The sequence below is a fragment of the Terrapene carolina genome, unplaced genomic scaffold (genome assembly GCF_002925995.2).
Source record: "Terrapene carolina triunguis isolate 2854851 unplaced genomic scaffold, T_m_triunguis-2.0 Scaffold238, whole genome shotgun sequence".
NCBI lineage: Eukaryota > Metazoa > Chordata > Testudines > Emydidae > Terrapene > Terrapene triunguis.
Genome location: NW_020664589.1, coordinates 1,691,036 through 1,714,076, shown reverse-complemented (window position 1 = coordinate 1,714,076; position 23,041 = coordinate 1,691,036). Strand labels below are relative to the sequence as shown.

General features: G+C 46.9%; 1 protein-coding gene across 2 annotated transcripts in view; it reads left to right on the top strand.

The window, feature by feature from the left end:
• The window catches only part of WHRN (whirlin), a 99,953-nt gene that overhangs the window by 35,196 nt on the left and 41,716 nt on the right, over positions 1-23,041 (top strand). For both annotated transcript variants that reach the window (XM_024206063.2, XM_024206062.2), the window contains exon 4: positions 12,303-12,428. In XM_024206063.2, the coding sequence (XP_024061831.1) occupies positions 12,303-12,428 (126 nt within the window). The remainder of the gene's footprint in view (positions 1-12,302; positions 12,429-23,041) is intronic.

Genomic DNA, 23,041 nt, shown 5'->3' with positions numbered 1-23,041 from the left:
ATCATTCCACTGCTTTTTTTTTTTTTTTTTTACAAGCCCTAATAATGTCCAAAACACTAATGCTTACAATAGTGTCATTACTAGAGGCAATCAAGTGTGCAGAATTTTAGTTAGATTCATTTTTTACTTTTTTTCAGTTCTTCCTTTCACCTGTTTTTCTCGGATCTGAATTTTGCCAATCCAAATGTACTGTGCATTCGATTAGATACAAAGTGGATGGGCCTGATCCTCTGCTCCCGTATGCTGGTGTAAATCAGTAATAACCTTGTTAAAGTCAGTAGAGTTATCCTGGTATAAATGAGAGGAGAATGGGACTTTGTGTCTTTTTAAACTTTATTTTTGTATTCTAGCAGTAATGTCATCAAGATAACATCAGCAATATGAAACTTTTAAAAATTGGAACACAGTCACATATAGAATTGATCTAGTATAGAATAAGTCCTGCCTGCAAATGCTTTTCTAAAAGATATTGAATCCATCTCCCGGTAATTGCATAAACCAAACAACAAAAAATCTCACCAGTATTGACTTAAGACTAATTCCTTATTGAAGATGCTGTGATGGCGTTTTCATTGTCTCCATCCTTGCTTGGGGGGAGAAGAAGAAAGTTGCAGTGTTAACTATGGATTTGATCCTGCAAACACCTAGGGCTTGTCTAAGCATACAGTGCTGCAGCATGTCTGGTGAAGATGCCCTATACCGGGGGTGGGCAAACTACGACCCGCGGGCCAAATCCAACGAGCCTGTGAGCTCCCGCTGGGGCGTGGAGTCTGGGGCTCGGCGGCGCTCCAGGCGAGGTGCCAGGTCGGGGGCCGCACCATGCAGCTCCTAGAAGCAGCCGCATGGCCCCGCTCCGAGAGTCGGGGGCCGCTCCACATGTAGGAGCCAGAGAAGGGACATGCTACTGCTTCCGGGAGCCGCTTGAGGTAAGCGCCGCTCGGAGCCTGCACCCCTGAGCCTCTCCCTATGCTTCAGCCATGATTTCCCCTCCCGCTCTCCAAAGCCCACAATCCCAGCCCAGAGCACCCTCCTGCACCCCAAACCTCTCATCCCCAGCCCCACCCAAGAGCCCACACCCCCAGCTGGAACCTGCACCCCTTCCTGCCCCAGCCCCTGATCCCCCTCCCGCCTTCTGAACCCCTCGGTCCCAGCCCAGAGCCCCCTCCTACACCCCAAACCTCTCATCCCCAGCCCCACCCCAGAGCCCGCACCCCCCCACCAGAGCCTGTACTCCCTCCCACACCCCAACCCCAATTTTGTGAGCATTCATGGCCTGCCATGCGATTTCTATTCCCCCATGTGGCCCTCAGGCCACAAAGTTTGCCCACCCCTGCCCTATGCTGATGGGAGAGAGCTCTCCCAGCGACATAATAAACCCCCTTCCGTGAGAGGCGGTCGCCATGTCAGCAGGAGAAGCTCCCCTGGCCTCATGGCACAGTCCCCACTGGTGCTTATGCTGGTGTAGCATATGTCACTCGGGAGTGGCTTATTCACACCCCTGGGTGACACATTATGCCACCATAAGCTGTTGTGTAGACCTAGCCTTAGACATACTTAATTTTACACATGGAAGTAGCCCCACTGAACTCAACTGGGGGGCTTCTCAGGCATGTAACGTTAAGGGCATGTTAGGAGCCTACATCTGTATATATTGTTGCAACGATGATAGTACAATTCACGACGATTCTGTGTCCCTGTAATATCGAGCCATAATGTAGTTTGTCACTCAGAGCCATAGCCCCCAGAGCTGGGGGACCACCTAGGTCATGGCCAGACCATTTTGCTGGGCCAAACGCTGCAACCTTATGCGCCTGGTCACAACACCACTCACTCAGATTTGGAGGGGGTGGGTGTTGGGGCTTATCAGCTTGGGGGGTTCAGGCTGCTAATGGGTGGGCACCGGGAAGAGGAGGGTCAGGCAGAGGTAAATCTATCCCCCCCACGCTAAATGGCAGCTGTGTAGGCCCTGAATTTATAGTTAGCAGCAGAGCTGGCTAAAAAAGGGTGGGGGCAGGGGGGAGGATGTAGCATAAATTTCATCAAAATATTTCCTTTTGTGTCAAAATTTGGTGAAAATTTTAATAAATCTTTGACCCGGTCTATTTAGCTTAGTGGGAGTGTTTTGTTTTGATAGTGTACAGAGTTTAAACTTCTCTGATGGTTACCGATAAAAACACGTCTGCACACACCTTTCCACCCTAACAATAGCACAACACTGACACCTCCTTCTGTCCCAACCAAGAAGAGGAAATTAATAAAAATCTTAAAACCTACCCCGACAAGCATTTCCCTCCAAAAGGGAAAAGTGCCAGAGACTCCATGAATTCCACTCACTAGGGCCTCTGTTATTTCTGTTAATTTTACATGGAAGACACTTAGATACCCGGGTGGCTATTATAAAACCTGAAGATAGATCAAACCAATTCTACCCAACTGCCCCAAACCATGTGAGTGGAACTAAAATTAAAGCTGATGCAAATAATTCAGGGACCGATTTTGTTCCCTGCCTGCTGTCTGCCTTTCCAGCCGTGCACAGGGGCCGACAGTGTGTTGCAAAGTTGCCCTGGCTAGCTGCAGTTCAGAGGATGTGCTGGGGGTGGGAGTGGGACAGGGGAGTGTCTGTAGCACACATGACTATGGAGACTTTTGTACTACTTCAAACTGCAGGGCAGGCCCAGGAAGGCTGCTGTAAAAGAGCACCTGGGGCTGCTCTAATTTGTGCAGGGCTGTTTTGGCCCCTGAAGCAGTGCAGAATCTGAAGAAAGCAGAAGGAGTGGAACAATTTGTGCAGTGGGGGTACTGAGCGCCATTGAACCAAACTGTAAACCCCTTATATGATGAAAACCACTTAAAGCCAGTGGTTGCGGCAGCACCCGCAGTTCAAGGACCTATGGAAGGCAGGTGATTGACAGCCACCTGCCCCATCCCAGACTCGGCCTTCTGTGAAGAGCCTCAACCTTTTTCGCTCCTTAAGGGGTCTGATCCAGCTCCCATATAATTCAGTGGCAAAAGTCCCATTTATTTCAATGGTGAAGGATCAAACCCTAAGAACTGTGAGGTTCCTGCATAAAATCTACATCTTGTCTGGCAAAGCTTCTGACTCCTTATCTCAAAGCCAGTAGCTTTTCTCCCTGTATTTCATTCTTCATTTAGTACAGTAAGTACTAAAGTGTAATAACCTTGTCTCCAATGTTCAGGTCCTGGAGTGTTTTCTAAGCCCTCCTCCTTTCTGCCTGGCTACTGATCCCAAATCAGAGAAGAAATAGATCTCCTCCTCTATATACTTGATTCCTTTTCATTTCTTGGCTACAGCGTGGATCTGCCTTTTGTCAAGAAGTCAGGCACTCGAAATGTGATTGTTTTCTTTTGTCCCTCACTGCCAGTTGATGCTCTCCTTGGCAGCCTGCAGTTTAATATAAATTGGGTCGTCTTCAGCGTTTAGCTGAGAGCCTTCGGTATTAGTTGATTAAGAAATGCAATTAAGTCCTCGCCATCCCAGCCTTCTGTGACTGCCAGCGGCTGTGTATATTTTTAAGCCGTGCTTGGGGGTTTTTATACAGTAGTTCAGGCTCATGATGTAGGGGAGAGGGCTTTGTATTCTTTAATTGCCAGTGTCCTGAGTTTAGTTATTTTCACTCCTTGATCCTTAAGGCACCAACTCAGCAAGGTACTTCAGCAGGTGCCAAACTTTAAGCACATGAAATGTGCGGTTGATTACATTAACCTTTCTTTGACCTTGTCTTCTCTAAATACTTAGCAGCATGTATATTAAAAACAACCCCCCACTCCCCCCCCCAAAAATCCAGCACCCTATCAAAATGGCATCAGGTATTACAGGCACCCAAGGTTTCCTATGAATGTGTGACTAGCTGGGAGGTACCCAACAGTCTCAGACCATGGGGATTTGTCATCCCCTATAGTTGTTTGCCGGTATTGTTACGAGGCTATTCTTTTTCCTGCACCATTGTTTCATTCTGGGCTGCATTGTTCTAGCTCTTTGTTCTCACTCTGGATCTTCTGGGAAAGGGGGGGGTGGTCTTAGCGCATGTTTAAAACAAATTAAAAAAATTAACTGCACCGAAACAAGAGACTCCACTGGATGCACTTCTCCCCCAGGGGAGAGGGTGGGCAAATAAGCACATAGCAGATGTTAGTCTTGTTGCTTAATGGACTGTTGGAAAACACTCGGATACTGTGTGATGAGCGCGATATAAGAACAGTATAGAACTGATTTGTCTAACTATGCTGAGTTAGTTTTGTTTTTCATTTTCCCATTCTGTGACTCTTTCAAAGTTGGAGGAGATTTGAAAAGTTAGTGAGGGGAAAAAGAAGAAAGAAAAGAGAGGAAAAATGTGTGTGGGAAGGGAAACCTAAATATAATTCAGTTTATTGCAGTCACTGGCCAATAAATAAATGGGAAAGAAGGAAAAGGATGAAAAAAAATCAGACATTTTTCAGTTTTAGAAAACAGCACCCAACAAAATTCAATTCAAAACAAATGAAACGGGGGGGAAAAATCTCCCCTCAGAAATCAGTTTTATTGGTCCCAAACAGCATTTTTTCCAACAAGCCAAAATCCTATTTTTGACTAGAAAAAAATTTTGGTTGAAAAATGTCCAGCTCTCCTGTCTAACATGTAGGGCAGCGGGCCTGCTACAAGTCTTTCATGACTATGTAACCCTAGAATTGATTTCAGGACCTTGTGCCCCTAAAAGCAATGAATGGGTTAAAACCCAATGGATTTAAACATTTTGGAGGCATGGGTAAGAAGAGGCCCTAGCTGGCTAGTTTCTTGTATATGACTGACTAGCCTTCACAGCTGTAGCCACTCCATGGAACTCAGACAGCATGAATGAATTGGCTGCAGTGGCTAGGAAGCCTTCCTCTCATTCTTTCTCATCTACCCTGATAAGGCTAATGATGTCCATACTACAGTGTGAAGTCAGCTTAGCAGCCCTCTCCCCTCTCTTTCTACAAGCCAGCAGTGATAAAAGGGAACAACAGGTGAGGAAATACAAGGCTGGGGTGGATATGGAGCAGTTTCTGCAGAGTCCATTAATATGCACCGTGGTATTATCTGATTGGCTGCTGGCAACCCCGTAAAAACTTGAATGGGTGACAATGGGACATTAGCAGGCCTGCAAAACAGCTGTAAAATCAGGTTATAAAAATGAGAACTGCCTTTGGATCCAGCTTATAAAATGCAATGAATAGTCCTCAGTTGGAATTTTGCCCTGCTGCCAAGACACCAATTGACAGTTCACTGTGACGCTGGCAGACCAGGTGCCAGCTCATGCCAAGGCTCCTGTGCCTCACTGAACACTGACTAATGCATAGCCGGAAACATCTGGCTCACCTGTGTGTTAGCGTTGTTAAAACAGCTGTTAAGTTTATAAGAGTGTGTTTAGTGTTTGGACTTTATGAAATGCTTGTGAGTTGCTGTCTGCAGTAATCTCACTTATATATCTGCATCCCATGTTATAAAGCAAGATTTAAGTATTTGCTTTGTAACTATAAACGTGTTTGCTATAAAACTGGAAACTCACACAGTCAGGGGAGAAGCATTACCAAATGTGAAATACTAGTTTACCAGAAGAGGTGTCATCTCCTGCCCAACCAAAGAAGGCCTATAGACACCAGGCAAACCATTGTGGAACATCAGTGGACAACATACTTTCTTGATTGTTTTCCTCACACCCATGAAGAAGGCACATGCACAAATGCTTGTCCCATCACAGCTTCAACTCTGGGGGAAGGGAATAAAAATCCCAGAAGGCACTGGACTGCTGTGCTGCTCGGAATTTGGAGAGGGCAATATTTCTAAGCATAAGCAAGGGATCACAAGCTGCTTAGCCTAGTTAGCCCTACAGGACATATAGAACTTACACATTACAGCAGCTTCTATTACCTTTTGGAACCTAAGACTAATTTGTGTGCATATGTTTACCTGCTTTAACCATGTAAATAAATCTATTTCTTTTTCTTAATAAATCCTTAGAAAGTTTAATATAGGATTGGCTACAAGCATTGTCTTTGGTGAGAGATCTGAGGTACAATTGACCTGGGCTATGTGACTGCTCCTTTGGGACTGGTAGTAACCTGAATGTTATTGTGATTTTTGGTGTAAGGGACCATCTATCACAAAGCCAGCTTGCCTGAGTGACCAGATAGACTGGCATACCCAAGGTGACTGTCAGTGACTCCATGTGAAGGCTGTTATAATGCTTGAGGAGCTCACACCTGATACTTGGTGGTTGAAATCTAATGATAGAACACACAACCAGTTTGGGGTTTGTGCCCTGGTTTGTCACACTCTGCCTTGAGGTTGGAACCCACGTTTGTGAGCCACTCCAGACCGCTTGATGGTTAGCATGGGGGGGGGGGTTTCTCCTAAGTCCCCTCTGGAGCTGAACTGGCTTCACTGGGTGATGATGTGATCTGTAATGAGCCACCAGGGGTGATGCAGAAGACAGAGTGAGGGCCAGTGTATGGCTTCCCACTTCTTCTGTGTCACCTACAAGAAACTAGCTAAGTCCTCCTCTTATATCCTTGGGCTGGGATTTTCAAAGAGCCCGTGGGAGTTGGGTGCTCAAACACATGTATAAGAACATATATAGAATGGAATCAATTGAGTGCCTAACTCCCTTAGGCTTTTTAGAAAATCCCAGCCTTCATTGATTTCTCTTAGGAGTGAGCTAAGCTGAGTTCAGAACCCCTGTCTTGGATTGTTTGCTCTCAAGGGAAGGGACCGTGTCTGGAAAGTATCCAGCGCACTGCAGGCACTGTTGCTACCTAAACAATGACAAGAATTCCACTTTGCTCTCCCTTCCTCTGGCCTTGTCTACCTTGCAGATGCTTTGCCAGCATAGCTATACCAGCAGAGCCCCCAGTGCAGACACCTCATATACCATTGGAAGGTGTTTTTCTGCCCACAGAGTGACACTACTTCCCAGAATGGCATACGCTATGCTGACTGACGCACTCTTTTGTCACTATAGCTGCATTTACACTGGGGGGTTTGCCTGCATAGCCTTGTCAGGTAGGGAGTGTGGTTTTCTCACACCCCTGTCTGACACATCTATGTCAACAAACCTTTGTAGCAGAGACCTGGCCTCCTGTCTTCTACTAAACCCAGTCTTCCAACCGCACTTAGGGCTTGTCTACATGGGAACAAAACACTCAGGAAACTAAACTGATTTAAGGCCACTTTCATTCTGAATGAGGGTATCCATACAAGGGTTTGATGTGGCTTTACTAACCCATTTTAAAATCACAGGTTTAGTTAATTTGGATTAGCTTTCCTGATTGTCCCCATGTAGACAAACTTTTAGAGCAGAATGTTCAGGGAAATATTAAGGGTGACTATCTGGGAGGCTATGGGAAAACAGGGTATAACTGTAAACTCTGTAAAAGCAGCTCCACGGTCTAGAGTGTCTGCCTCCGTCAGGGGAAAAATGTCAGCCCTACGTTTGCCTGATAATGGTGCTGCCAGATGTCTGTGGAAAGTAATTAACACCTGTCTGTTGCAGCACGTGTGCCAGCTGTCCCTGGGCAGGGTGGAGTCTGTGTTTGTATTATTCATTAGTGAGAACAACAACACACATGTCCAGGGGGATCCTGAAGCCCTTGAGCAAACACAGAGTTAACTCCCGTGTGATGTCTCACACAGGTGTAGACAGTAGAGCACCATTACCAGGCCAGGGCCCAGAAGGCATACAGCACCTGTAATCCAGATTTTAAAAGCTCCACACACCAGGTACCTGTTGGCACTTTTGACAGTCTGGCTCTAACTGGGGGTACTGAGCCTTTGGAAAATCTGGCCCTATAAAAATTCCTGGCAGACTGGAAATACATTGAGGTGGCTCAAGGTGGGCACCCAAAATTGCCTGGGGAGGGAGGTCTGTGGGAGAACTGGGAATAGACCCCCAACCCCCATCTCGCCGTCCTGTGATTTAGAAATAAGAGCATTGCTTGCACCCTTTGAAATCAGTGGGAGCTTTGCCTAAGTGAGAACTGGGGAGCTGATTTGCTTCTCCTGCCCCAATCCCTTTTTCCTTAGTAAAATAATTGCAATTGCCATTTGTATGGGAGAAAGGAAGAGATTACTTCCTGCATAATTCATCTCTGCCTCACTCTGCTTTGAAGCCACAGCCTCTGCTTTGCAGATCAGTACCTGTTTCGCTAACAGTGGCGCGGGATGTTGCAGGGAGCTCTGATCCAAAGGCCTTCCCCACCTTTCTGAGGACCTCTTTTCATCCTGCTGTTCCTTTATTGTGTCATTCTGGAAGAAGAGGTCACCTGGAGCCCCTTTGTAGCTACTGCTCCTGTCTGACTCCTAGGCGATGTGCTGGCATACAGGGGAGAGAGAACTCTCAGTCAAGTTCATAACCCATATAAACGTGTGTAACTCATTTGTAATCTCCTGTTTACATAAGAACATGGGCAGTGGGACAGATCCTCTGCTGTTGTGAACTGGCCCAGCTCCATCAAAGTCAGTGGAGCTACACAGATTTCTGCCAGCTGAGGCTCCGGCTCAGAAAGCGTCTCTAGAACAAGCAAATGTGAGAGCAAGGACTCTTGGGTTCTCTTCCCGGTTTTATCCCTGACTCTGTGTGTGACCTTGGACAAGTTACACTATTTCTTTGTGTCTCAGCTTCCCCCTTTATACATTGGGGGTAACAATAATCATTGCCTATCTCACAGGGGGATTAATTAGTAAGTGTCAAGTGCTGGGAGAGCTATGAAGGTGAGGTGATATACGGCTGTATGTTGAGTGTGGTTATTCTCCATCATTTATTAGTTAGGAGGGTGTTGGGGGGGGGGGAGTTGGAGTGGGGAGACAAAGGCTGTTTGACCCACCCTGCCAGCCTTGGGTGTGTCTCAAGGATTTGTGTTTCAGTAGCACCAATCGAGGAGGTTCTCCCTTGCCCTAAGGCGTTGCACAAACACATAGTTAGAGACAGGCCCTGCTCCAAAGAGCTCAAATGCAACAGAAAAGTCAGACTCGCTCTCCTTGCTTTACAAGCGGGGAACTGAAGCACCAAGAGATTGAATGACTTGCCCTGGGTTTTCGTAGCAAAGCTGGGAATTGAACCCACATTTTCTGTGTCTAGTCGAGGGCCTCAGTCACGAGGCTACCTACGTCTCTACGTTTTTGCTTTTTTGTTTACTTGATTCCCTTAGTCTCCTCCCCCAAAAACACATGTAGCCATCTCATGATCTCTTCCCTGCTCTTTCCTTGAGTCACTTCATGGAGGTAGCTCCTGAGAGGTGGTGTTACCCTTCAGATGCAGCACTTCTGCATTTCTTTCCCTATTTACTCCTCACCCCCTAATGTTTACATCATGGTCCCTAAGTTCTGAACTCTTTTCCAGTGTATGGGAGCAGGTATCCATGTAAATCCTGCTTTCGCCCATTTTGAAAATCTACTCTGAGGTCTCCAGAGAGCCTGCCTCCTCCTTTCTGCATCACTTGGGTCCCGGGCCATACAGACTGGGCTGACCCTCATCCCATGCAGAGTTCCTGGCCAGTCCAGGGCTTTTAGATTCTTCAGAGCTAGCTTTTGCTCTGATCTCCCCTATACCCTCACCAGGGCGAATCGTATCCTGCCTGTGGCACAGCAAAAGGACAGTGGTGTCTGAGTAGCAGAGAGGCAGTCCTGTTTCAGGTACTCTTCCAACAGTTTCTCACTCCATTTGCACATCTTCCTACTCTGCTTCTGTGGGCTGCATTAGGACAGACGGTCACAGCCATGTGCCCCTTTGTGTGCATAGTGATGTGTGTCCGGCGAGACCTGGATCTGAGCCGTCAACAGGGTGGACAGTCTCTCCAGGGGAAGTCTGGGAAAGTATAACAGCTGCTCGGTCTAGCCCTGGCGGCCTTTGATTTTAAACCCATTGTGCAAGGTGCTGTACAAACAGTGAATAAAAAGACAGACTTACCTGAAAATAGCTTCTAATCAGCACTATCTTCTATTTCCCTTGCTGCTGTCATTTGCTCTGGATTAGACTTTTGTACTCCAGTCTTACCTCTTGTGTCTTAACCAATCACTATATCTCCCCTTCTTGGGTAGCAGTCAGCACTCCTGTGTGATTGGGCCTAAGAGCCTCTGGCAATAAAATTTAGAGTGTTAGGAGGTACAGGGGATAAAATAGAACCCCAAGAGACAAAAATATGCCTCTATGCGGATTGACCTTTATTCATCAGCAAACCCCTTCAGACCATCCCCCACATATTCAACAAACTATTGAATTGGTTGGGGAAATCGCAGGGTATCGATGGCTTGGCACAAGTCGGAGGCGCTTGGTATCTCTAGAAGGGTGCATGATGCCACCCTCTTGGGTAACACTTTTTCTGGCAGCAGGTGCAAGTCAGGTACTTGGGAGTCCTCTTTCCTGGGAACATAAAAGAAATGGGCAAAATGCATCTCAATCCTTTGATCACACAGCTGGTTTTGGAAATTGTAGCCCCGCTCCCACTAGCATCCGTCCTAAACTCAGACTTCTCCTGTTTCCCCGAGGAGAAATCCGTCACAGTTGTGGCCGCAAGGAAAGCTGGGTATTTGGTTGCTTCTAAGTTTAGATGTCCTCCTTAATTACATTCAGCCTTCAGTTTGGGGTAACGGGAACATTTTAATGGCCCATCGACCTGTTCTGGGCTGGATTACGAAAGGGATCTTGAGCACATAACTGAACATGATTCCTTTGTGCCTTTTCCTCTCCTTCGGGAGAAATGTTGGCAGGAAACAGGAACAAGAGTTCTCCGTTTCCCTTACCCACGTTCAGTGGAATCAGGTTTGTTCCGATATGCAGCTTTGGTCCTTAGATTTGGAGTTCAGATTGATCCAGCAGAGGAATATGCTCTGGACTCCATAGCAACTTTTCAGATCTAGAGCAGCCGGGTCTGACACATGCTAGTGCTGCAATGTGGCAGGCACTAACTTATGCCACATGCTATGGAATTGCCCTGCAATCTGTTTTTTCTGGACAGAGGCAACTATTTGGGTCTATTGCTTTCTTTTCACTGAACAGCAGGCTGGCCATTCCCTCCTAGGCCTACCCAATCCACCTTGGAAACTGAAATCCTTCGAAAAAACTTGGGGTGGGTAGACCTCTGATCCGAGAAGCCAAACATCTAATTCTGCCATGGTGGAAGTCCAAAGTGCACCCAACTGTTGAAGAATGGTACTGTGACTTGGCGATCCTGGTGGCAAAGGAACAAACAGCATTTTGCAATAGAAACAAGCAAGATACATTTACGGATAAATGGCCCCCGTTTTTGGAAGTATTGGCATGATCAACTTGCTTCTTGAGTAATCCTTTTATTGTTGTGCTCCCCAAGACCCCAATTCCCTTCCATCTCTCAATTTATCCCTTCCCTCTTTCCTCCCTCCTGTCTGCCATATCATTCCTCTCCTAGCCTCTTTCACTTACCTTTCAGGCTTTTCTTTTGATCCTTTTCTTTCTCTTCTGCTTCTCTTTCTCTGAAAGGGAATCATTCTGGTGATCAGTTTATGATCTTACTTTACAGAGAACCCCAACCCAGGGCTGAATAACAAAATGACCATTGCTACATAATTGTGCAGGCAAATTTCTTTAGCCAGTCAAAGATTGTTTTTGTTATAATTACTCTTTGCCCTTAATAATGAAGTAGTTTGGGTCTTACCTAGACTGTTATGAAGTCTGATATCGATTCTCTGCTCCTGGTTGGAGAGACCTTTCTTCTTTTTGCTATTTTTATTTGTCATAATCACACACCCAAACATGGCAAGAGCCCACAACCAATACTTCAGCTGTTTCCCTCGCCATCCTGCTCTCCCCGGGACTCCGCTAGCGTGGCAGGAAAGTCGGCAAAAAACTAGAATGACTCACTTCCCTCCCTTGCAATGCAGCAGGAAGCCAGGTGGGGCGCTACAGAGCTGCTGTAGCAGGGAAGGGACAGCTACTGCTAAGATTGTGGCCGCAACACACCAGAACTATTCGGGGGCTGCCGCGGAGATGGCTGGAGGCGGCTAGGGAGGCGTTCCCCCCTCTCTTCTCCTCATAGCAAAGAGGCTGATTCATACCCTGTACAAGGAGCACATTTTCAGTTCATAATCAGCTAGATTCTCCAATTCTAGGTACACGCTGTCTTCTAAACACCATCTCCCTCGAGCCATGACGTAGGGCCTAGATGGCCAGTGGTTGGACACCATGTTGTTCGAGACGTGGGGTAGGGGCAGTGCCTCTTCCCTGCACCTGTAAAGTACCGGGCATGTCTGCAGGGCTCCGTAAATATTGAATACCAGCTCTCCCTCTCCACAGGTGAACCTGGTGCTGAACGAAGGGAAGTCCTTGGGCCTCATGATCCGAGGAGGAGCAGAATATGCGCTGGGCATTTACATCACCGGGGTGGATAAGGGCTCGGAAGCGGAAAGCACCGGCCTGAAGGTGAGAGGCGAGCGCGGAAGTGGCGGGGAGGTTTGGGGCTCAGCTGGGAGCTGGGAATGCATTTAGAGAGCAGGATCTCCAGCCGATGTGAGTCTCCATATTCATGCTGCCGACACAGTAACCCAGCCACTGCACTGGGCCTCTAGGAGTCCACCTCAGCAATCCCCCTAGCGCTGGGCATTGCTCCTACTGAACAGATGAATGGTTACAGGATGATTTTTTTTACACTGGGCTGTTAAAAACAGTCTGGAAGAGCTGCCACGGCGTATGTGTGTGTGTGTGTGTGTGTGCAAGACCACTGTACACAATGGACGCAGCCCCTCCGAAGCAGGCGGCACCTGCCGTTCTGCACTAGTGCACTCCCCGTGGCGACCCATGCGACCTTGTTTCCCATCCGAATGGAAGTCTCTCCACCAGGAGCTAGGCTGGCGTCTGGAGGGAAAAGCAAGTGTCACTCTCCCGTCTCCCCGTGCTGCAAGAGAAGAGACTTTTTTCTATTAAAGTGACTGGGCTTGGTGCCCCCCCGGTGCATCTTTCTCATTCCGACCTGATCAGAGAAACCTGCCATTGCTAGCCACTCGGAGCTGCAGTTTTGAACTCCTTCTAGGGTGACCAGATGTCCCGTTTTTAAAGGGACAGTCCCATTTTTTTGGACTTTTTCTTATATAGGTGCCTATGATCCCCCACCCCCTGTCCCGTTTTTTCACAGTTGCTATCTGGTCACCCTAACTCCTTCCTCTCAGTACTTCCCTGGGAGACTGCATTAGCTGCAGTGATGCGGGGGTGGGGGGAGGGGGGACCCTGCACTCACAGTAGCAGCAGCCGGCACGACACTATGTCTGTGTTGGTTTCCTTCCGCTTCAGTGACCTTCGCAAGAATAATCTCCATTAATGATCGGCACCGTAGGTGGCAAATGCAGGGCTGAGCCTGTGCGCGGCTGCAGGCAGCCTAAATTGATGCGACTTGCCTCTGCTTCTGGCCACTTCCGCATCGCCGTATTCAATTCCTACTGTTAGGACCAACTAGGCTGACCAGACAGCAAGTGTCAAAAATCGGGACAGGAGGTGGGGGGTAATAGGTGCCTATGTGAGAAAAAGACCCAAAAATCGGGACTGTCCCTATAAAATCGGAACATCTGGTCACCCTAGGACCAATGCCTGCTTCCAGGTTGTCTCCGAGATACAAGAACTCAGAGGATCTGCTACAGCACCTCCCATGGCATTCTCTCTGCAGCTGGGTTGCCCTCGTGCCCAGGGTTCGGTGCACGGTCACTGCTGAGGTGGCATAAGGCAAGGCCCTTTTTCTGCTTGGTTCAAGGGACTCCCTGAGCCCAGCCCTTAGCCAGGAGAGAGGTCTCGGCAAGGGAAATGCAGGAGCTCAGCGGATGGCTCAGGCGTTGGTGGCAGATGCAATAGACAATGATTTAATATCAGACAGGAACATTGTAAAGGAGTTGTAAAGAGATTCATTGGACTCTGGAATAGTCCTTAGCTCCTCTGATTGGGAGCGTGTTTCAGAACCAGGTTTTACAGGCTGTAATTTCTGGCTGTGCTGCTCAGAATAACCCAGTTCTGTTTGGCCTTTCTCGAAATGGCCCATCTCCTCAGGGTCGCAACTTTGTGCTCTTCATCTCCGTTTCAGTGCGATTCAGCAATGACTGAGGGTAAGGTGTTGTGGGGGGTTCCCTTGGAAATGAATTAATAGACTGTGCCTATTGCTTCAGTGTAGGACTGGTGGATAACAAACTCCTTGTGATCAGCTGTTTATGTTCCCTCAAGACATTGACAAAGGCCTGGATTATCAGGGATCGAGGTGTAATCCACCTTGATCCCACTTCCCCTGTGATGGGCTGGCAAATTACTCCCAGTTCCCCACTGCTGCTAAACTTTCTGCAGCGGAGCGCTCATCCCACGTCCCGGCACTGCCCTTCTGACACTACTGCAGCGTGTGCTAAATTGCCTGAGATTGGAGGCTGGAGAGGAAGGATGGGCCAAAGGTTAGGGGGCTCATCTGGGATTTGGGTGATCCAGGTTCAATTCCTGCTCTGCTACGGACTTCCTGTATGACCTTGGGCAAGTCGTTCAACTTGTTGGTGCCTGAGTTGCCAATCTGTACGATGGGGATGATCGCACTGCCCTGCCTCACAGGGTATTGTGCAGATAAACCCATTAAAGATTGTGAGGTGCTCCATTAATGCCGTGCTGGGGGCCAGGTAGGTACCTTACATAGACTGAGAGCTAATCTTCCTTCAGTCTTTCTACTCCCAGCTGGCCCTACAAACCTTCAGCGTTGGACCATCCCCATTCTATTCAGTTCTTATACCACCCTTGTCACATGGCCTCTGGGATTGTGGGCTTCTCCCTTTGGAACCACTCTGCCTACATGCCAGATCTTTAAAAACAGCTGTTCTTTGAGATAAAGGCACACCCCTGGCCCTGGGGAGACATTGACACTTCCCCTAGTTCATGTACATGAGGGGCAGCAGGAACAGTGCTCCATGGCAGCTGAAATCTCAGGGCAGCAACGTTATCCCATTCTTATTTACCATGGCACAGCAGCTGCATTTTTTCCCCCAATGTAAAAAGAAAACAGACGTGCCACCCGGGGCTGCCTTCGGACATAACGCAAGTCACTGGGCTGAGGTGAGATCAAACCTATGTGTTCCCAGCACCGACCTGTCAGGCTCCCCCTTGTAAACACTGCAAGATTAATGGCAGGAGAGGGAGGGGAACTGGTCTCCATTCCCTGAGATGATTTTCATAATCGATGCCTCCATGTTCCACCAAGCTCCCCCAATCAGCCCCCGTCACCACCCAGAGAAAATTGCTGCTTTCCTAGCTCAGCCAGGAGGCCAAAGCAGCTGATGGAACATCTGGGCCAAGGGAAATACGTATAGGAAAAAATAATAGCGGCCATATCAAGAATACAGCCTTCTATTATCACCGTCTCTGATTATTTCCATTTATAATACACAGCATTCTCTCTCCACCTATCATTTCATCTCCCAGGCAGTGGAGGGAAGGAAATAATTGGAGACGCTTCTATAAAAATGCACCGTCTAATCCTGTGTTATTTTCTTGGCCAGGTGAGGATTAAGAGGTGGTGGCGTTTTCTATGCAAGGCTTCATGCCGCGAGCATTGTTTTCACATTACATCTCTGCCTATTGATCCTTTATGCCTTGCTCCTCGCTGTGCTGTTTTCCTGTAACTGCTTTGTGCGTGCCAGAAGCCTGACGCTTTGCTGAACACCGGGTTCTGCATGCTTGTGTATAGTTCCTTCTCCCTGATTTGCATACACTGCAAGCTGTAAATTTGGAAATATTTGGTGGAGGGAGGAACAGAAAGGGGCCTCTGTCTTGTTATTATCCACACAGGATGATACTTAGACTAAAGAATGCACATGCACACTCCCTAAGCTAATATGGGCAAAGGCACAGAGAGACATGACTCTAAGATGCGGAAAGAAACTGAAGTTAAACAAGTCCTTCCAAGAAACGGGTTATACCAGGAAAATAGAAAGACTTCTGTTCCCTAGGGGCATGATCCAACATCTGCTGGAGTTGATGGAAAGACTCCTAATTGACGTCAATTGGCATTGGATAAGGTCCTAAATTACCGGATATCTCTATGCATATTAAACTATGTTATCTGCCCTCAGCTATATTTAATATGGTGAATGATAATTTTATAAGTGGATCATTAACTCCTGTCCTATTAAGTGTTCACCCAAGGAGCCAACAAATATCAGCCATCTAAAGGATGGCCTTATGGTTAAGGTACTAGACTGGGATTCAGGGAATGTGGGTTTCATTCCTAGCTTTGCCACAGGTTCCCTGTGTGACCTGGGACAAGTCACAGACCAACAGTTTTTGGTGAAAAGCAGCCAATGGAGACAATAAACAAATGAGGAGAGCACAAATAGGGGTTTAAATGTGTAAATTTCAGCTCCCATGGCCGGATTTTTCAAAGGAGCTGAACACTGTCTGAGCCACCAAGAGACCCAGTGGGCGTTGTACTTTCTTAGTCTTGAAAGCATCATCCTTAGCCTCTCTGTGCTTTGGGTACCCCCAAAGCCCAATACTACTTACTCACAGGGGCAAAGGGTTTGTTAAGGGCTGCCTGATCCTTACATGGACAATGCAAAGCATTCGGTGAAAGCCGACTCCCAGCTAATTAAAATCCTACTGCAATTCAGAAGTACTAGCCTCAGAACATTAGAACATCCCAGCCGTGAAACAGAGAGTTCTTCAGGTGTCAAGAAAACAGCCTTGATTGTTATAAATGGTCAACATTGAAATATTTATACCCAAGGTCATATTTTGTTTGTTTTGTCATGAAACTTTTGACAGATTTTTCTGAACCTGCCTCAATAAGTTTCTTTAATGAAAAATCCAGGATAATGGTTAACCCTATGTGACGGGTTGGATCACAGAACCCCCCTTGGGAGCTGCCACCTGATGTGCCAAGACTACCTCTGCCCCTGCTTTCCCTGCCAGCTCAGGAGCCCAGCAACCTGTCTTGCTGAGCCAGACACTCCCATCTGCTCCAACACAGACCCAGGGTCTGAATTACTTGCCCCAATGCTGCAGGCTTAACCTGAAAGCAGCTTACAGAAGTGTTCTTGTCTTTAACACTCAGATACCCAACTCCCAATGGGGTCTAAACCCAAATAAATCCGTGTTACCCTGTATAAAGCTTATGCAGGGTAAACTCATAAATTGTTCGCCCTCTACAACCCTGATAGAGAGATGTGCACAGCTGTTTGTCCCCCCCCCCCCAGGTATTAACACATACTCTGAGTTAATTAATAAGTAAAACGTGATTTTATTAAATACAGAAAGTAGGATTTAAGTGGTTCCAGGTAGTAACAGACAGAACAAAGTAAGTCACCAAGCAAAATAAAATAAAACACGCAAATCTATGTCTAATCAAACTGAAGACAGATAATCTCACCCTTAGAGATGCTTCAGTAAGTTTTTTCCTCAGACTGGACACCTTCCAGGCCTGGGTACAATTCTTTCCCCTGGTACAGCTCTTGTTCCAGCTCAGGTGGTAGCTAGGGGATTCTTCATGATGGCTCTCCTCTCTCTCCTTTGTTCTGTTCCACCCATTTATATATCTTTTGCATAAGGCAGGAATCCTTTGTCCCTCTCTGGGTTCCCAACCCTTCCTTCTCAATGGAAAGACACCAGGTTAAAGATGGATTCCAGTTCACGTGACATGATCACATGTCACTGCAACTAGGGCCGGCTCCAGGGTTTTTGCCGCCCCAAGCGGGGGAGAAAAAAAAAAAGCCGCGATTGCGATCTGCAGCGGCAATTCAGCGGGAGGTCCTTCGCTCCAAGTGGGAGTGAGGGACCGTCCGCCGAATAGCTGGACCTGCCGCCCCTCTCCAGAGTGGCCGCCCCAACCACCTGCTTGGCAAGCTGGTGCCTGGAGCCGGCCCTGACTGCAAGACTTCAAGCCTTCATTCCTCCCAGCCTGACTCACAGGAAGGCTTGCCTGCAAACAGAGCCATCCACAGTCAATTGTCCTGGTTGATGGGAGCCATCAAGATTCCAAACCACCGTTAATGGCCCACACTTTGAATAATTACAATAGGCCCTCAGAGTTATATTTCATATTTCTAGTTTCAGATACAAGAGTGATACATTTATACAAATAGGATGACCACACTCAGTAGATTATAAGCTTTGTAATGAAACCTTACAAGAGACCCTTTGCATGAAGCATATTCCAGTTACATTATATTCACTCATTAGCACATTTTTATAAAATCATATAGACTGCAACGTCACACCCTAACTCTGAGAAGCCCTGTAAATAATTCCTTCCCCATCCAGGTAGACTGCCCCTCCTTAGTTATTCCTTTGCCTAGCTAGACCAAGTTAGCTCTCCTAATCTTACTTCATAAATCAGTCCCTCCAGCCCCCGATCACTTTTCCTGCTTTCTGAACTCCGGTCACCTTCCTGGTAACGTGGCACCCAGCAGAGACCGTAATATTCCAGGTGTGATTGGTCAGCAGCTGCTTATCGAGGCTAATCACAGCTCAGTGAAGTGAATGGAAAGCCTCTAACTGGACCATGCCCATAGAGAGGGGCAATGACCTCCCTGCTCTGCCATCTGATGCCTTTGCATGTGCCAGACGACAAGTGCATTGGTCTCATTTGCTATCCACCATCACTCTAGGTCTGTTCAATATTACTGCCTCCCACCGATTGAGTCTGGGCGTCTCGGATTATATCCCTTTATATATTAGATCACATTCTTCCAAGTTGATTCTTTTTTTTTTTCTTTTCTGACCATGTTTCGAATCTCTCTGGGTCTTTGTATTAGTTCTCTATCTTGGCTGGGGTTTGCAACTCCTTCCAGTTTAATAGATATTAATGTCATTTCACCTTCATCTTCTGGTATATTAATGATGTTAAATGAGGCCAGTCCTAACACTAACCCCTGTAGCATCCCATTAGCCACCTCGCTCCCAGATCAATTAAATGCTAGTTAGCATTACCTTTCGGTTTCAAGGCTTTTCGCTCACGTTCAGTCCTCCCCAAGCCAGTTTGAATTAATTTTTCAAGGTGCAGTGTCCAATTCTTTACTGAAATCCATCTATATTCCATCCACTGCATCTCCCTTCATCTAGTCATCTTGCAGTTCTCTCCAAACAAGCCACCAAGATTGTCCAGCAAGATTTGCTCTTTATAAACGCATCTTGCTGGTTCCATTGCCCTCTATTGGTAGTGCTCAGCGCCAATATTTTGGGGCAGATTTTCAAAAGTGCTCAGCTCCCAGTAGTTCCCATTGTTGACACCCAATGTGATGAGCCCTTTGAAAATCTGTCCAACCATGTCCGGCGCAGTGATTTTTCTCTCTGAATACTTCTCCTCTTATTTCTGCCTTTATTCCCCTTATTGGAGCTAGAGTTACAGTACAGTTATTGCCAGGATCAACTTTAAAAAACCAAACCAAACCTGGTACCACATTTTCTCTTCACTAGTCATTAGTTGTCCTTGGTTTATGAAAAATGGTTATTGGTGTTAATTAGTAAAATCCCTGGCAAAAATGTGTAGAATGTGGGCTGACTGATTTGTGTATGCTCCGTTTTTCCAAGTATTCCATCATTTGCTTTTCATCAATAACTATTTTACAGGATCTGTAACTTATAGGTATATTTTGCCTGTAGTTTCTCCTCTCTTATTAATATTCCAGTAGCACTTACGGGTCCTAATGGAGATTGGGGCCTCATGATGGTAGGCACTATGCAAAACACATAGTAAGCAACCGTTTCTGCCATGAATATTTTATAAGCTAAATAGCGAAAGGGCAAGCAGGAGGTGAAACAGGTTACTGATAGATGAAGTGACCTGTCAAAGATTACACAGCAGGTCAGTGGCAGAGGCCACAAGAGCCTAGGTCTTCTGAGTCCAAGTTAGTGTCCTTTCTGCTGGACCACACACAAAACAGCACCAGAAACTGCTGGCTAAGACGGTGTTCTCCAGTCACCCCAAGGCACTGTTATAACTGCACAAACCGATTGTGCTGCACCCCACCACAGGCGTCTGCTCCGGCACCTGTAATGCCAGATCTAATCATGGTGCTAGGTCTCCTTCATTTCCTTTGTCTGCTCCCCTCCCTAGACTCCTTATTATGGAAAGGGCTTGCTTGCGTTTTGGACCTCTATGAAATAGTTATAAGATGGCTCATTAAAACTGCATCTCTGTCTTGTACAAAAAAAATGAAAATTTAATACTCGATATGAAAAACTATTAAAGATTCATAATTGCAATAAAACTCCTTGATAGAACTTGAATTGTCATCGTTTTAGTACTGCAGTGCCATAGACACTCCTTCTTTTAGCAGCAAAACTCCATTCCAGTATGGATTGCTCAGTGCATTAAAGAGGCCCAGGAGGTGATGCTCATTGCACATTTCATTCAAGGCTTCTTCACCCCGACGTGCATCTGTCTTAGCCGGTTAGGCTGTTGCGTAATTTACCCTAGTTGTTTCTATGGCGGTTAGGAATTTTCTGAACGCTGGTTTAAAGCCAGTGGTGTGTGAAGGGAATTTGTGAATTCTGCTCTCTGAGGACATCAGAACTCATGACATTTGTGAGTTAAACTCACTCTAACAAAGCAGCGGGGCTGCCAAGTTTGCTGTCTGCCTGACCCCATCTGCAGCTCTTTCTCCAGTTTGCCTGGTTTCTGTATCTCACCAGCTTAGACACATTCAGCTTGATCTGCTTCCAGAGCCAGCGTAGAAACTCAGCGCCTGATCCTGGAGCACCTTCCGCTGGGGAAAGCCGAGGAGGGAACAGAGCAAGTTTGAGCAGGGCGAATGACTGTTATGAGCCTCTTGCTCCAAACCTTGTGCTGCTGTTCCCAGGAGAGGCAGCAAGAAGCCATACAGAAATGTGGGGAGCTGGGATTCCAGGCCACCAGTCACCAGCTCCGTTTTGTATCACTGCCTTTCAGAGGCTATGTTACAACTGTTGGCTTTCTTCTTCCCCTGGTACTGCCAGCACTGATGTCCTAGTGGGCTCTGCTCAGTGACAAAGGGGACTGGGAGTAGGGTGACCAGATGTCCCGATTTTATAGGGACAGTCCCGATTTTGGGGTCTTTTTCTTATATAGACTCCTATTACCCCCCACCCCCTGTCCCGATGTTTCACATTTGCTGTCTGGTCACCCTAACTGGGAGGTAGGAGACCTGAGTTCTATTTCAGACTCCTGGTGTGGTCTGGAGTGAGTCTCTGGCCTCATCTGCACCAGTCCTTTCTTCCGAGCAGCTCCATAGCTGGTGGGGCTGCTATCACACAGGGCATCAGCCGCTACTGGTGTTTTACCACCATCCTGTTAGCCAGTATTATAAAATGAACCAGGATGCTTATGCTCCCTGCATGCTTTTGCATTTATGTTAAGCTTTATTGTGGAAATTTACTGAGGAGTTAAATTGTTCAAGGCTGGGTTTTTTTGTACGTGCCTGTGGGATCCTCTCCGGAGTATTATATATGAATGTTGCTAGGCACTGGAGTACAAAACAGTAGTTCACATTATGGGTCTAATACTATTTGTACTTTACGGTCTACTGGCATCCGGAATGGCAGTGTACGGAACACAGAGGCGAAAAAGGGAGTGAGGTATATTAATCCCTTGCTTGTCGTAAACAAGCACCCTATACAAATAACTCCAACGAAGCCCATCCTTTGGAGCAGACACAGATTGAAAACTGCTTCTCAGGACTGGGTAACATATTAACCCTTTCTCTGGTCAATAAAGCCGATTGATCTTAGCTTATCTGACATTTCATTAATCAATAATCGAACCCTAACGATCCTCTCCGCAACCATGAGCTCAATGCTGGGAGATTCTTGCTGCCTGGGGATAATGATGATGCTTCTTTTCAAAGCACTTTGAGCTCCTTCCAGGCAAGATGCAGGAGGAGGTGGTATTCAGAAGGGGGGGATGGTCCAGCCAAGAGGAGCAGCTGCATCTGTCTTTGCTGAGTGAGCTCTTAACTGGCTGGAAAGTGCCATTTTCACGTGGGCTGCGTGAATGAGGTTGGGGTTACTGCACCGGACCTGTTTGCTAGAGAGAGACAATAGTCAGATGCCCTCTGCTGCAATGGCACATGATGGGGTGGTTTTGCAGAGCTGGGAGAGGCAGAATCGGTTTCCAACACACCTGCAATTATATAGAATTCAGGAAACGTTGGGCCTGATTCTCAGCTCATGCTGGCGTTACCCCAGTTTAACTCTGACTCCAGGAGAGTTGCACGTAGGAAGAGACTGGGACTCTATATCTGTAGCAGACACTGGACACTTATGGAATAACCTGCTCACAAGGAAAGTTTCTGCCTTACCCCCATCAGCCACTGGTTTGTTAATGACCTGAAGCATGAGGGCTTGTATCCCTTACAGATTTTGTTTTATTCTAGTTTTAACTATGGAAGGGGAGGCACTGTTGTCTACTGGTTAGAGCCCTGGCCTGGGAATTGGGAGACATGAGTTCTATTCCTGGCTCTGACACTGGCCTGCTGGGTGACCTTGGGAAATTACTTCACTTCCCTGTGCCTCAGTTTTCCATCTGTAAAGTGGGGCTAATGATTCTGACCTTTGTAAAGCACTTGGAGATCTACTCATGAAAAACTCAGGGACTTATTTTATATGGATATAAAATAATTTATATCTACAGATCTCAATGCACTTTACCAAGGAGGTCAGTATCTTTATCCCCATTTTACAGAGGAGGAAACTGAGGCACAGAGGTGGGGTGACTTGTTCAGGGTCACCCAGTAGGCCAAGCGCAGAGCTGAGAATAGAACCCAGGTTGGCTGAGTTACAATACTGTGCCTTTAGCTCTTATAAATGCCTTTTTTAGCCTCAGTGCTAACTTGCGGCACAGAGTTCCACAGATCGTGCACGGAATCCCAATTGATTTCCTCTGATCAGTTTAGAATGTGCTGCCTTTCCATTTAATTGAATGCTCCTTGTTCTCTTCTTATGACAGAGGGTAAGTGAGAAGCACCCGACTCATCTTCTCGATCTCATTCAGTACTTTGGATATCTCTGCCACCTCCCCACTCCTGTGTCTGCTCTCTAAATGTGACAGTCCT